The sequence below is a fragment of the Canis lupus genome, chromosome 31, assembly GCF_048164855.1.
Source record: "Canis lupus baileyi chromosome 31, mCanLup2.hap1, whole genome shotgun sequence".
In the NCBI taxonomy this organism is placed as follows: Eukaryota; Metazoa; Chordata; class Mammalia; order Carnivora; family Canidae; genus Canis; species Canis lupus.
This window is the reverse complement of record NC_132868.1, coordinates 32,573,678-32,589,054: the sequence shown is the minus strand read 5'-3', so window position 1 is coordinate 32,589,054 and position 15,377 is coordinate 32,573,678. Positions and strand designations below refer to the sequence as shown.

General features: G+C 34.4%; 1 protein-coding gene across 1 annotated transcript in view; it reads left to right on the top strand.

Moving 5' to 3' along the window:
• The first annotated feature begins 7,318 nt into the window (after positions 1 to 7,318).
• Positions 7,319 to 15,377, top strand: part of BCHE (butyrylcholinesterase) — a 65,222-nt gene continuing 57,163 nt past the window's right edge. The window contains exons 1-2 of the mRNA XM_072807960.1: positions 7,319 to 7,607; positions 13,655 to 15,179. Of these exons, the coding sequence (XP_072664061.1) occupies positions 13,663 to 15,179 (1,517 nt within the window). The 5' untranslated portion in view covers positions 7,319 to 7,607; positions 13,655 to 13,662. The remainder of the gene's footprint in view (positions 7,608 to 13,654; positions 15,180 to 15,377) is intronic.

Genomic DNA, 15,377 nt, shown 5'->3' with positions numbered 1-15,377 from the left:
TATAAGCCATATCTTAAAACTTGATGATAAACACTCAATTTAATTATTTTTTAGGTAGAGTAGATTCTGTTCTATGCCTCATATTCCATTGATCCCACCGTCCATGATGCTAAATTTGACCCCCCTGCTTAAATTATGAAATTCTGAATGTAACCCGTGTGGTTTCTCAGGAATATCAAATATCCAGTTCTTCATCAAGCATACACCTAATGATTTTGATATCAATTGTTCATCCGTGCCTGACTCAATATATTCATCAGGGTTTGCCAAACTCTTGTTGTTTCTAGAATATGATTCCTTCTACATTTATTGGTTGTCCTTTTTAAAGTTAGAGTTGTCTCTCAGTAAGAGGGCTGTTTAACCTGTGTTCTATTTGTCAGACTGCTGATTGAACTCAGTTATATACACAGCCAGAGAGCAGGTATATTTCCAAAGATCTTACAGGAATGTTTAGGGATAAGTAATTATGAGATTGCAAATAATACTGAAATAATTCAGAAAAAAATGATAGGCCCCTATGTGTCTATACATATATATACATATTACCATATATATGTGTATGTGTGTATATATATATATATGAAGAAAGGGAAAATGATATTCAAAACAGGTCAAAATACTAACATGTGAATCTGGGTAAAGGTATCTAAGAGTTTGTTACACAGTTTTGAAACTTTTCCTACATTTGGAGCAGACCGGGTGGCTCAGTGGTTTGACACCGCCTTCCACCCAGGGCGTGATCCTGGAGACCCGGGATCGAATCCCACAATAGGCTCCCTGCATGGAGCCTGCTTCTGTCTCTGCCTCTCTCTCTCTCTCTCATGAATAAATAAAATCTTAAAAAAAAAAAAAAAACTTTTCCTACATTTGAAAGTAATCTAAAGTTACATTTCAGAAAACTAATAAATTCATGAAAATATACAGTTGAGGGGCACCTGGGTGACTCAGTCAGTTCAGCATCCAACTCTTGATTTCAGCTTAGGTCATGATCAGAGTTGCAGAATCGAGCTCAGTGTCAGACTCTATGCTCAAAATTCTCTCTCTCCCTCTCTCTCTGTCCCTCTGTAGTCTCTCTATCTCAAATCAATCTTTTAAAAAAAGAAAATAAATAAAAAATAAAATAAAAATAAATAAAAAAGAAAAAAAGAAAAAAAGAAAATATACAGTTGATCATAGCAATAAGCAAATGAATTAAACATAGTAATATTTTATCAAGTGAAAAGGGAAAATAATTGATTTTCTTTTGAGCATTAGAAAAGAAACATTTTCTTAAATCGCAGTGGAACTATAAATTGATATATTTTGTGATATAAATTGGTAATATTTTTGTGGAGGTAAATGGTCATATATGCCTTAGTCATAAGTCTACATTGCTTTTGTGGTTTGTTTGTTTGTTTTAAGATTTTATTTATTTATTCATGAAAGACACAGAGAGAGAGAGAGAGAGAGAGAGAGAGAGAGACAGAGACACAGGCAGAGGGAGAAGCAGGCTCCATGAAGGGAGCCCGATGTGGGACTCAGTCCTGGGACTCTAGGATCATGCCCTGGGCCGAGGCAGGTGCTAAACCGCTGAGCCACTTGGGGATTCTCATCTACATTGCTTTTGAACAATTCTGATTTAAGTAATCATCCTATGAAATATAAGAAATGTATAAAAATAGTTACAATTGTAATGCCCATTTTTATATGACTATTCCCGTGATAAATTTAAAGCAAGCTACCTGTACAACAAAGATGAGTTAATAAAATAGTAGTCCGTCCATAGAAATGATTAAAATACAGGCAATAAAATTAAGTTGAAGAGAAATATTTGATAGCATCAGCTACATGAAAGCATACTACAAAATATTATATTTGACATTTCCAAATTAGCCTAAATTTAAAGGTATAATTGCATATGAGTAGATAGAAAAAAAAAAGATAAACCATACATATGATAGAATAACAATTTCCTGAGGAGCCCAGCCCTGGGACTCTGCCTCTTAGAGTGTGGCCTGTGAACTTCCCTAATAAGCCTCATATAGGAGGCTAGTTTATTTAATTATTTTTTAATTATTTATTTAAATTCAACATAGTTAACATATGGTGTATTATTACTTTCAGGGGTAGAGTTTAGTGGTTCATCAGTTATATATAACACCCAGGGCTCATTACATCCCATGCCCTCCTTAAGGACCATCACCCAGTTACCCCATCCCCCCAACCCATCTCCTCCAGCAATCCTCATTTTGTTTCCTAGAGTTCAGCGTCTCTTATGGATTGTAGGAGGCTTGTTTAGAAGATCCCACTGCAGATCTATTCAAGCCAAAGCCCATGATGTGGTCCGGGAATCAGGATTTTGAAAGAGCACTTGGATTGATTCTGTGACATGTTCATGTACAGCTTTCCTGAAAGTAGGACTCTAAGATTAATCAAATGTTTGGCAAGAGTAAATTTAAGCCATATCAATAAATGAAATTATAAACAAAGAAGGGTGCTGCCTCTTTCGCTCTCTTTTTTTTGTGTCTGTTTAAAACAATGAGTTTCTCTTCCTTTCTTTGCTCAAGCACTGTGTGATTTAGTTTCAGAGTGTATTTCCTTGGATTTCCATGAAAATCAGTTTGGTACCACATATCATCAGAAGCCACGTTTTTTTCTTGATTTTAATTATCTTCTTGGCGTCTGGTGTTTGAGACTTTAACCAAATTGTTGGTGCCTATAAATTTCTCTCCAGAACTCCTTTATACAAACTACCTGTATATCCAAATAAATAGCACAGGGCTACTTCAGACTCCTCATCATTCAGTCTTCCTTAACTTCAAAAGATCTTTGTTGCATCTCTAATCACCCGCAGGCACTTCCATATAGCTGGCATCACACTTTAATTTTATTGTATTCGGTGCTGGGTCCACTTGAAAATCTGTTCAGAAATCCACTTTTAAACACCTGTCACATCCATGTGTGAACGTACAGTCTCAGCATCAGAGACTTCATCAGATTTATTCTGATTAAGAACATTTCCCCTTTTGGCCAGAAGTATTGGAAACGGTCTATGGAGGGCCTCAGAAGATTGCAAAATAAAAAAATCTACTTTGTACTAGACATATTCAATTATTCCACTTCTGGGAAAATAAATTAAGAAAATAAGCAAAAGTTACACCTAAATATCCATACACAAAAATGCCAGTTGCCATAGTGTTTATATATAAAAAAAAATAGAAAGTATTTTTATTGCCTGTATGATTTTTGGCAAGTTACTTAAACCATTTGTGGTTAAATTTCTTCAACTATAAAATAAGAATAACAATTGTCCTCATTCAAAAGGTGGTTTTGAGTTTTAAATGAGCCAACATATTTAAAGTGCCTGGCACAATGTATGCAAATGGTAGTTATTAGCTAAAATTATCATAAAAATAACAAATGGTGCAATAAATAATGGTGTATACTCATTGTAATACATCACTCAGTCATTAAATATTTAGGAAAAATTAATATCATGAAATACATTTTAAAACAGGAAACAAAATTATGATACCTCCTGACTATTACTATACATAACTGTAATTATGTACATATATTTTGTAGAAGGCTAGATGAAATACATCAAATGATCTTTTTCATCTTTGTGATATGTAAAATGTCAATCCAAATATGTCAATCCATATTTTCTTAGGAGGAGGTCTTGTTCTTTTCAAGAAAACCCAATGGATTAATAAAAGATTAGGGCATCTCGTGACATCAGTATGCCTAAGGAAGACTAATTATAATATGGGATTAGTATTTCTCCTTCTTTTCAAATGTCCTTGAATGTTGCTATCTAGAAAACAACCAGCCCAATGGTAACTAAGTCACAATAAAAGCTTAAAAGCAAAAAGTCACTGTGATAGGCTGACAATGAGCATAGACTCCAGACGATAATGAGACCATAATGAGACCATAAGACCATGTCTTGCCTGAGCTCCAGCATATATGGCTGCAAAATCTGAGCAGTGTTAATGCTGTGTCAAGAGTCTTATGGTATTTTAGCAGTGTCGCTTACAAGGAAGGCATCCTTGACAGTTAACAGCATGATCTTAATCATCCAGAGTGACTAGTAGCAAAATTACATTTCCCTAACCCTGAAACATGACTCTCAAACAACCTTTGACCTACAAGGTCTGCTGGATATATATTTAAAAAAAAAATGGTGATGTCACAGGAGCAAAACAGCTGTTGTATATCAAGCCACAAAGAAAGAGACCCTCAAAAAAAAAATGAGAGGAAAGAAATGCACTGACATAATGCATCAGATAATGTAGCATAGCTGAGAAATCAGAGAAAACAAACTAAAGGGGCTGTAGTAGCGAAAGGTGGTCCGCTGAGGCACAAATGCTGAGCTGAGGAAAAACTGCCAGGTGTTGTAGTCAGTTGATATTGCCAGCCAGCCACATCACATTTAACACGATGTTGAGTTTAAAATAAAATCTACTTGTCACAGATTATTTTGACTCTTTAGCTTCTTATTTACCGATGAAAAGGAAACCTGTGTATATATGTGATGTATTTTACCTGGTGGGGAGTTGATATTAGGAGTATGCAAAATGCTCTGCCAAAATTCACTAACATCAAACACATCCCTTGACAACTGCTGGATTTGAGAATAAGCCACACCAGCACAGAAAACACTGCAGCAGAGCTGTGTTGGAGAGAATTATGACATTTGCATACAAAATCACACTTATTAAACCAATGAACTGTCATTAGAATGACATTTTCTTTCTTTTTTTTTTTTTTAAGGTTTATTTATTTTAGAAAGAGAGGGAGAGAGAATCTCAAACAGGTTCCACGCCCAGTGTGGAAACTGAGGCAGAGTTCCCAGTTCACCACCCTGAGACCACGATGTAAGCCGAAAACTAAGTCAGATGATTAACCAACCCACTGAGCCACTCAGACACCCCAGAATGACTACGTTTTCAACAGAAATACTATCATTTTATAAAGCATCGCTTAATTGTCACTGTACTACCTTTTACAAAGCCTTTAGGTGGACCATGTATTTTGTAACTTTTATATGACTAGATTGTCATTATCTAAACTATATTCTAAATACATTACAAATCATTGTAGTTGGGAGGTATTTTATTTCCTAAATACCTCCTCAGTAGCAATCTTTGCGGAAAAGATATTTTTTAAGACCCAAGTGGCTATTGATTATCTTGGAAACAATTAGCATGAAAAGACATCAGACAGATGTAAGTTAAAATTTTGATTTCAACCACTACTAGTGGTGGGATATATTAGCTTCTTATCTTTATAAGTCTTAGCTTCTCCACTTGAAAAACATGGTTAGTACTATTTAATTAATGTATTTTTGGAATAAAGTAAAATAATAGACGTAACTGTCAATTATAATGACTGGCACAAGGTAGTATCAATAATAAATGACAGTTCTTATATGTGCCTATTTGAAATTTTAGCACAATATTAAAAACAAAAATGGGTTCACCTACACTTACATGCCTAATGATTGGTCCATAGTGAGCCAAAAAGAGACAGATTTAAAAGTGAAAGCTATCATTTGCAAGAGATAAAGAATGCAATTGCGTTGAGAGATCAAGCATTAAAAGTTTTTTTTTTTTTTTTTTTTTTTCATTTCCCAAACATAGATTTCAAAGACGGTAAGCCTGAAAGGGATAAATACATCCCTGAGAATTCACACTCTTCCAGCTGACAAGTGTATCTTTTTAAAAGTTTGGTGGAGATCGTTCATTGTATTTTTTTGTCCTGACCAGAAAATTGTGGCTTCTCATCACACTTGACCGCCTGCCTGCGGGGCTCCTGGTAGGAAATCAGCAGTGCTGACCCTCCTAGACCTGGAATGCCCCTGGGGCGCCGCGCTTGCCAGGGCCCCGGGATCTGAGCCCTGCAGTCCGCTAACCTAACTGAGCAGCGATCCACAGGCCTTTATCCAGAGTAGTTACTTTGTTTCCAAGTTTCTCTTTCACACTCCTTTGTAACTACATGAAAGGCACAGATTGAAGGTGCAAAGAATTTCAATACCAAATTTCCTTAGAACTATGCGTTAGGTCTTTAAATCTTAAAATGAGCACATTTGACATTTGCATACAAAATCACACTTATTAAACCAACGAACTGTCATCAGAATGACATTTTCTTTTTTTTAAAGATTTACTTATTTTAGAAAGAGAGGGGAGAGAGAATTTCAGTTTCTATATATATATATATTTCAATATTATATATATTTTCAAACAGTTTCAAATATATATATTTTTCAATATTGTATATATATTTTTCAAACAGTTTCAAATATATATATTTTTTCAATGTTATATATATATTTTCCAGTTTCAAATATATATATTTTTCAATATTATATATATATTTTTCAAACAGTTTCAAATATTTATATTTTTTCAATGTTATATATATATTTTCCAAACAGTTTCAAATATATATTTTTTCAATAATATATATATTTTTTCAAACAGTTTCAAATATATATTTTTTCAATATTATATATATTTTTTCAAACAGTTTCAAATATATATATATATTTCAATATTATATATTTTTTCAAACAGTTTCAAATATATGTATATATTTTTCAATATTATATATATTTTTCAGTTTCAAATATATATATTTTTCAATATTATATATATTTTTCAGTTTCAAATATATATATTTTTTCAATATTATATATATTTTTCAAACAGTTTCAAATAGATATATTTTTCCAATATTATATATATTTTTCAAACAGTTTCAAATAGATATATTTTTCAATATTATATATTTTTTCAAACAGTTTCAAATATATGTATATATTTTTCAATATTATATATATTTTTCAGTTTCAAATAGATATATTTTTCAATATTATATATATTTTTCAGTTTCAAATATATATATTTTTCAATATTATATATATTTTTCAAACAGTTTCAAATAGATATATTTTTCCAATATTATATATATTTTTTCAAACAGTTTCAAATAGATATATTTTTCAATATTATATATTTTTTCAAACAGTTTCAAATATATGTATATATTTTTCAATATTATATATATTTTTCCGTTTCAAATATATATATATTTTTCAATATTATATATTTTTCAAACAGTTTCAAATATATATATATATTTTTTCAATATTATATATATATAGTTCAAACAGTTTCAAATATATATTTCTTTTCTTTTTTTTTTTTTTTTAAGGGGGGAAAACACCTTAAAAGTTCTGTTAGTATTTAAAAGGGAAAACACATGCATTTCCTATTCATTTTCAGCTGCTGGTAGCTAAAGAGGTTCTGCATCCCCCCCCGCCCCCCTCCGGCCCTGCAGCCGGCGCCTGCGCTCGTAAAGCAGGAATCCGGTCATACTTTGGTAAATGAATCCCTATCGCCCTGGAACCGTCAGCCTCGGAACAGATGTCAGAAAGTAAAGATTGGCTGCTTCCAGAGCAGGGCGGCTGCCAACTCTCGCGAGCTTTGTCAGGGGGAGTGGATCGCAATGTCAGGGCAGCCCACTTTGCAGGCTGGAGCCGCAGCTGCAAACCGCGTCTCCCGAAGTATTGCGCGCTCGCCGCTCCTTGCAAACTTCAGCGCCGTGTTGCAGCGCGTCAGGTAAGCTGCCGGTGTCCAGGGGCACCTTGCGGCGAGGCTCACCCCGCAGCAGGAGCGTCAGCCCTGCACTTGTTTGCTGTGCCCCCTGGGTGCTCCGCGGAGCACGGTTATTGCAAGTGGGACAGATGCAGCAAGCGAGCGGACACCTGCATCCCATCTGCCCATTATTCAAGGAACCTAAACGGAGTCCATTTGCCTGCGGAGGAAATAGCGAAATGTATTCAACTTTGTGCAAAGGACCGTAGTAGCACTTGTGGAATCCCTGGGATGTGTGTTCTGAGCGCCCTCCCTGCGCGAGGACACTTCTGTGCTGTGCTTTAGCCTTAAATGCATGATGCAGGGAATCTCTCCTGAAAAGAGTGACAAAAGTGGTCCCTGGCCAGTCTTACTCTATTTTTTTTTTCCTTTTTTCTTTTTTTTTTTCAAGTGGCATGAAAGAATAGTTCTCTTACTGTCTGGCTTGACACTGTACTTAATCATCATTTTGTCATCTGAAACTTTAACAGTATCATTGGCAAAGAATGAGGTCTAGGTTTCTTATATCTAAAAGAAAATTCCGTTTCTTAATTTGGTTTGCAAACTTTTCTCCCTGTGTCCTGTGTGTCCTTTAAGAAAAAGAAAATTTGCATTTAAAGTATAGCAATATATTGTGAATTTGCTACTATTTCTGTTATTATAGAAACAACTAGCAAATTTAGATTTTTCTGCTCATCCTACAGTCTTGTAAATCTGCCTTTGTTTTAGTGACATCAGTTCTTGTTTAATCAGAGGATTAAGCATTGAATATAAAATGTGTGAATGATTAAATTAAACTGAAATGTGACCCAAATTATTCCATGGTTTAGGATCTCTATTTATAATTTATTTTTTATTTCAAAAGTAGGCCTTCCAAATTTTTATAAATATATTACACAATAATAAACTCAGCGAGGAGTTACCATCACTAGTCTGTCTATGCCTCCCATAATAAAAACTATCTCGTACTTATGATAAGCATAATTGTATTTCACTTATGTAAATAGTTACTTATTAGGGGATGAGCATGAGTTTTTGAAGAGTGACTTTAAATGAAAATCTTTAGAATTCTCTGTGAATTTGAAATAACATCACCTTTGAATGACAAATAAAATTGCTAATTGGATTAGCAAAGTTGTTTCAGTATCCTAGATCTATTTTTATTCTTGTTTATTTTTAATGACCTGCTTCTTTAACTGTAAGAAAATGTCTGAGACCCACATTTCACTTTATTTTTTCACTTTTTAAAAATATAAACTAATAATGTCTTGGCAAGTCACATCTTGTTTATAAATTTAGTTTCTGCTTTGAGTTGTTTTTTGATAATAATTAATAATAACATATTTAAATTAATGCTTTCATGCCAAAATCTGCTCATTCTTAGAGACACTGCCGGTTGTTAGAGGATCGTAATTGAATAGACATCAATCAAACACCAGATTCAACTTTCAAAGACCCAAGATATCTCTCTAATAGTAAATGTTTGAATTACTTCAACGATCTTCTTCCTGATTGAGGGCAGATTCGGATCTTAACGCTTCTCATACCTAATATATTGTCTTATATCTGTACACATTCTCTCAGTGCCTAGGGTATCCGAAGGATCCCTGAAAGACAGTGCTATAGTCTATTTATAAACAGACTTCCTTAGTTCCCCACTTCAGATAGCCTACAACAAAATAAGCTTTTTAGATTTGGTATAAAGGCTTAGTTGTTTTATTTTGACCAAATACATTTATAGGCGCTTGTTCTAGATCATATTATCTAGATGGCTCTTGCCCCACTATTTTAAGAAGGCTTATTTTTATATAGAAATGAATCTTATAACTTTAAAAAAAAAACAGGAAAATTACACTCGGAGAAAACTATTATCAATATTTGCTTGACCATCTTTTAAGAAGTCCTTGGGTGTCCAATAATTTTGAAAAGGTAGTTGATAATTAGCTATGGCAAATAAGTAGCTCTATCAATCATTTTATTACATCCATATCTTAGGGCATAACATGTATTTCTTCAAATTGATACTACTTTCAAAATTAATTCAAAAATGAAAAAATAATGGGGTTTTTTTGCATTTTTTTAATTTTCAAAGTTACATTGTTAAAAGTTTGGAATATTTTCCAAAAATTGCCAGTAGATTTTGATATCCTGAAGCACTTGACAAGCTTGGGATACCGTAGTCTTCATTATCTTCCAGGTTTTTCCCTCTTCCCACTCCCTTCATTCATTTTCTTTTGCAATTCCAAAGGAGAACTCCTGCCTGTCTTTCAAAAACTATGGCAGTAAGTGAATTAAATTCCAATACTCACTTGTAGTTGGTATGGAAAATTTCCCCATTCTTTACGATAAATGGATTATATATTACTGAAGTTTAAATTGTTTATTTAATGTGACATTATTCAACTTGCACCAGAATTTATTGAAGACAAATGAAGTTTTAGTTAATGTTTTAATTATTAATAAAGATTTGGATATATAGGTTAATTATATTTTCTCAGTCTCCTTTATTCCTCCTTTGATTATTTAATCATGTGATAACACATACTAAAAACATGAAGCAACCTGTTAAAATAGAGAATACTGGATTACGAAAAGGACAACATAATGCTTATTTAAATAAGGGCTGCAGCTAACTATGAAAATATTAGCCTACACTAACCTAGCAATGTGGACATGCATATTTTCATGTTAAAGTCTAAACTGAATAATATGATATATAAGCGCTCCAACAGGTAGCATGGTGGCGAGTTGGAATTATATTGCCATTCTTACAGTGTATACATGCTTACAATGATTTTTTTGAATGTTACTAATTACATTATTTGTGAGCTGATGACTCACAGATCATCCTTGAGAAAGCAAGCTAATTACTTGCCTAAATCATACAGTATAACGTTAACATCTATTCAGCACAAACATAAATAAAAACATACAAGACGCAGCTATGTAAATCAAGCTAAGTGACATGGAATGATACTATAACCTTTTAAGTGTTATAGTAGATATTTTTTTAATATTCAAGGAAAAGTATTGCATTTATTAATTACATACAAAACCAAAATGTTTTGGTAGTATATCATACTTGCTGTGCAATATAATTATTAAAGTATACAACAAACATTTGAAAATTATCAGAGACCAAAATCACATAGCATTAAGTGTTTGGTTTATAAAGGTAAAATAATGTTTATATAAAACCAAGAAAAAAAAACAGACAATCTTTACACTCAGAAGAACATTGCTTGAGCGGGGCCACAGGGAGGAATGAATACAACCAGACATGCTGCAATGAATCTGTTGAAATGTAGGTTAGAGTTAACCCGATCTGTGTCTTAATTCCTATTTTCTTTGCAAAGCAGATTTTTAAAAAAGAAAAAAAATCCATTGCTGCACTTTTTTCTTCAAATGTCCCCTTCATCTATTTAAGAGAAAGGGTTTAGAAATTATCAGAAGGAATTAAAAAGTAAGACTGCGGTTGGTATGCCTCTAAAACTCCTGAACTGTCAGAAATATAAAACTTCAGTAGTAAGTGCTAAGTCTACCAGAAGCTTCACATTATTACTACATTATCACAATGTTATGATACCATATATTATAGTTATCATAATTTATCATAAATATTATAGCATATCATAATAGTATAGAAATCATAAATATAAGAGTGCAGAAATAGTATTAAAGTATTATATACTTCAATAACATTTTAATGGTCTTTACAGGTTCAGTTGTATCAAAATTGAGAGCATAAAATAATCACTGTTTTTTAAAAAACTTATTAGCTTAATAATCATTATAGATAGACCTATATGTGTATATATATGCATAAATATATAAACATTGATAGAATTAAATCTAGATATATAGATATATAAACAGAAACAGAGGTAGAGATATCTGTAAGTACACTAACAAAATACTGTACACAGTTGATCAATTTATCCAGATCTTTTGGGAGCTCAAAACATACTTGCTGATCACTAGCTATACCATTAGCAGTGGCAAATGAGGTTGATTTAACATGTGAGAATCCTAATCCTGTGACAGTTTTCAGGATAATACTTTATTTTCTCTACCTTCTGAGACAACCTAAATTAAAAAATAATAATAATAAAAACCCACTAAAACAAATTCTCAAAGCTCACAGGATTAGCTTCCTAGGCACATAGATGTATTTACAATTACAGTATGAAAAAATAATACAGGGATCCCTGGGTGGCGCAGCGGTTTAGCGCCTGCCTTTGGCCCAGGGCGCGATCCTGGAGACCCGGGATCGAATCCCACGTGGGGCTCCCGGTGCATGGAGCCTGCTTCTCCCTCTGCCTATGTCTCTGCCAATCTCTCTCTCTCTCTCTCTGTGACTATCATAAATAAATTTTAAAAATAATAATAATAATAATACAGAAAAGGTTGTGTACATTTGCGGACCTTTGCTATTATTGTGTGGAGGAGAATCGGTGTTTGTATTTGACTGTTTCAATCAGGTTTTATTCCAGTTATATAAAGATGTTAGTTCTTTAAAATAATATGGGCATTACATTTCTGTGCCCCTCTGTGTCGTGTGAAGTTTCAGAATCTGATTTTTAAGTGTTACTAACTTTAAGGAAACTCGGTGTGCATTATGAATTTTTTAGAAGATGGATTTATTTATTTGGGAGAGAGCAAGCACTAGTGCAAGTGGGGACAGGGGCCGATAAGGGAGAGGGAGCGTGGAGCCCCATGCTGCTAGATCACAGGACCCATGAAATCATGGCCTGAGCTGAAACCAAGAGTAGAATGCCCACCCCACTGAGCCACCCAGGTGCCCCACATTATGAATTTTTAATAAAACTGATTTCTACCAGCAATCTTTTCATATCATCAATAAATATTATTTAATAAAATGTCAGAGTTATGATTTGGTAGGTCTCCAAGATTCCTTTTTCTTCCTCTACTCTTACCAGTAGTTCCTTAGCCTTAGTCCTCTTAATCTCACTTATTTTGTCCACTATCAAAACGCAAGTGATCTAACCATGTTGACACATTTAACCTCACCAGTCACATATACTTTAATCAATTAACAAATAACATTGAGTAATCCCTGAGTGTAAAATTCCTTCAGAGTATCTCCTCTCACACATCATATTATCAGCTGCTGCTTCTCTCCACTGACATTGTAATTCAGGTGGAGAAGGCTTTCTTTGTTACTCACTTTCAAAGAAATTGTCTGGTATATACCCGCAGCCCTCTCTTCCAGTTTCCCCCCATAGTTCTTTAAAGTGGTAGCAGATTTGTGGTAGCAGATATGTTAATTTTCACAGTTTTTAGGAGAAATGACAACTGCTGTATTTTTCTTGCTTAATATCCTATGAATAGATCATCCAAATTCTCTTCTGGGTTGTGTAGAGGAAGAAACCACGAAGCAAAAAGGACCACAGAAGGGACCATGGAAACAGAAAAAGCCAGTAACAGAAGTCTGGGGATCCTTAAAGGTTCTCCATTTACTTCACAATTCTGTCAAGAGCTGGGTGACCGTGAATAGCACCGCACACATTTCTGACAATACATGACCTTATGTTTCCTCCTCTAACTGAGGTAGAAATTATAACTGTCATAAGTTGTCTTCCACTTAATGCCCCTTTTGGCATGTCTGTGTACAGTAAAAAAAGTATAAATCTACATGCCTGGGACAAACTTCTGCTTTAAAATACTTAATCTTCCAAAAACTAAACTAAACTAAACTAAACTAAAATAAGATAAAATAAAATACTTAATCTTCCTTACAGAGACTTGATAATGAATCTTTCTAAAATGAAATAATTTCTACTTTTCCATTCCACTTATTTCTATTCTAAATTGAAAAGTGAAATATTTCCAAGCATTTTCTGTGTGTGTGTGTGTGTGTGTTTACAAAACCTGTTTCATACTAGCAGATTTATTAGTTTTCATAATTGGTAGGATTAATAAGAACTACTGTATTTGGGCTAATTATCATAAATAAAATATAACATTTGATGCGTGAGGCTTTTAAAACTTCCTGATTACCTCTCTTTCAGAAATCAATATGCGGAGCAAGGGTACAATCCTAAGCATCCGACTTCTCTTGTGGTTTCTTCTGCTCTGGGTGCTTATCGGGAAGTCACACACCGAAGAAGACATCGTAATTACAACCAAGAATGGAAAAGTCCGAGGGATGAACTTGCCGGTTCTTGGTGGCACAGTCACAGCCTTTCTTGGAATTCCCTACGCACAGCCACCTCTTGGTAGACTTCGATTCAAAAAGCCGCAATTCTTGACCAAATGGTCCGATATTTGGAATGCCACAAAATATGCAAATTCTTGCTATCAGAACACAGATCAAAGTTTCCCAGGTTTCCCTGGATCAGAGATGTGGAACCCAAACACTGATCTCAGCGAAGACTGTTTATATCTGAATGTGTGGATTCCAACACCTAAACCAAAAAACGCCACTGTAATGATATGGATCTATGGTGGTGGTTTTCAAACAGGAACATCATCTTTACCTGTTTATGATGGCAAATTTCTGGCTCGGGTTGAAAGAGTTATTGTCGTCTCAATGAACTATAGGGTGGGGGCCCTAGGATTCTTAGCTTTACCAGGAAATCCCGAGGCCCCAGGGAACCTGGGCTTATTTGACCAACAACTGGCACTTCAGTGGGTGCAAAAGAACATAGCAGCCTTTGGTGGAAATCCTAAAAGTGTAACTCTCTTTGGAGAAAGTGCAGGGGCAGGTTCAGTTGGCCTTCATCTACTTTCCCCTCGAAGCCAACCATTGTTTACCAGAGCCATTCTGCAAAGTGGATCCTCTAATGCCCCTTGGGCAGTAATGTCTCTTGAAGAAGCCAGGAACAGAACGTTGACCTTGGCTAAATTTATTGGTTGCTCTAGAGAAAATGAGACGGAGATAATCAAATGCCTTCGAAACAAAGATCCCCAGGAAATTCTACTGAATGAAGTATTGGTTGTCCCCTCTGATACTCTTTTGTCTGTAAACTTTGGTCCAATTGTGGATGGGGATTTTCTCACTGACATGCCTGACACACTACTCCAACTTGGACAGTTCAAAAAAGCCCAGATCTTGGTGGGTGTTAACAAAGATGAAGGGACAGCATTTTTAGTATATCGTGCTCCTGGTTTCAGCAAAGATAACGACAGTATCATAACTAGAAAAGAATTTCAAGAAGGCTTAAAAATGTATTTTCCAGGAGTGAGTGAATTTGGAAGGGAATCGATCCTTTTTTATTATGTAGACTTGTTAGATGATCAGAGGGATGAAAAGTACCGTGACGCATTGGATGATGTTCTTGGCGATTACAATATCATATGCCCTGCCTTGGAGTTCACCAAAAAGTTCTCAGAATTGGGAAATAATGCCTTTTTCTACTATTTTGAACACCGATCCTCCCAACTTCCTTGGCCAAAATGGATGGGAGTGATGCATGGTTATGAAATTGAATTTGTCTTTGGTTTACCTCTGGAAAGAAGAGCTAATTACACAAAAGCTGAGGAAATTTTGAGTAGATCCATAATGAAATACTGGGCAACTTTTGCAAAATATGGGTAAGTGCTGATTTTTTGTAATTGTTCTTGTTTGATTTTTATTTGGTTTTGCTTAGCTCGGCTTGCTCTCTGGTATAGACTTCATTAAAGGCACAGAAATGTTTTATTATTTTATTTTATTACTTTATTATTTATTCTTTTTTGTACCATAGGCTACTTTGGGGTTTTATTAATATAATGAATTTCAATTTCTCGCAT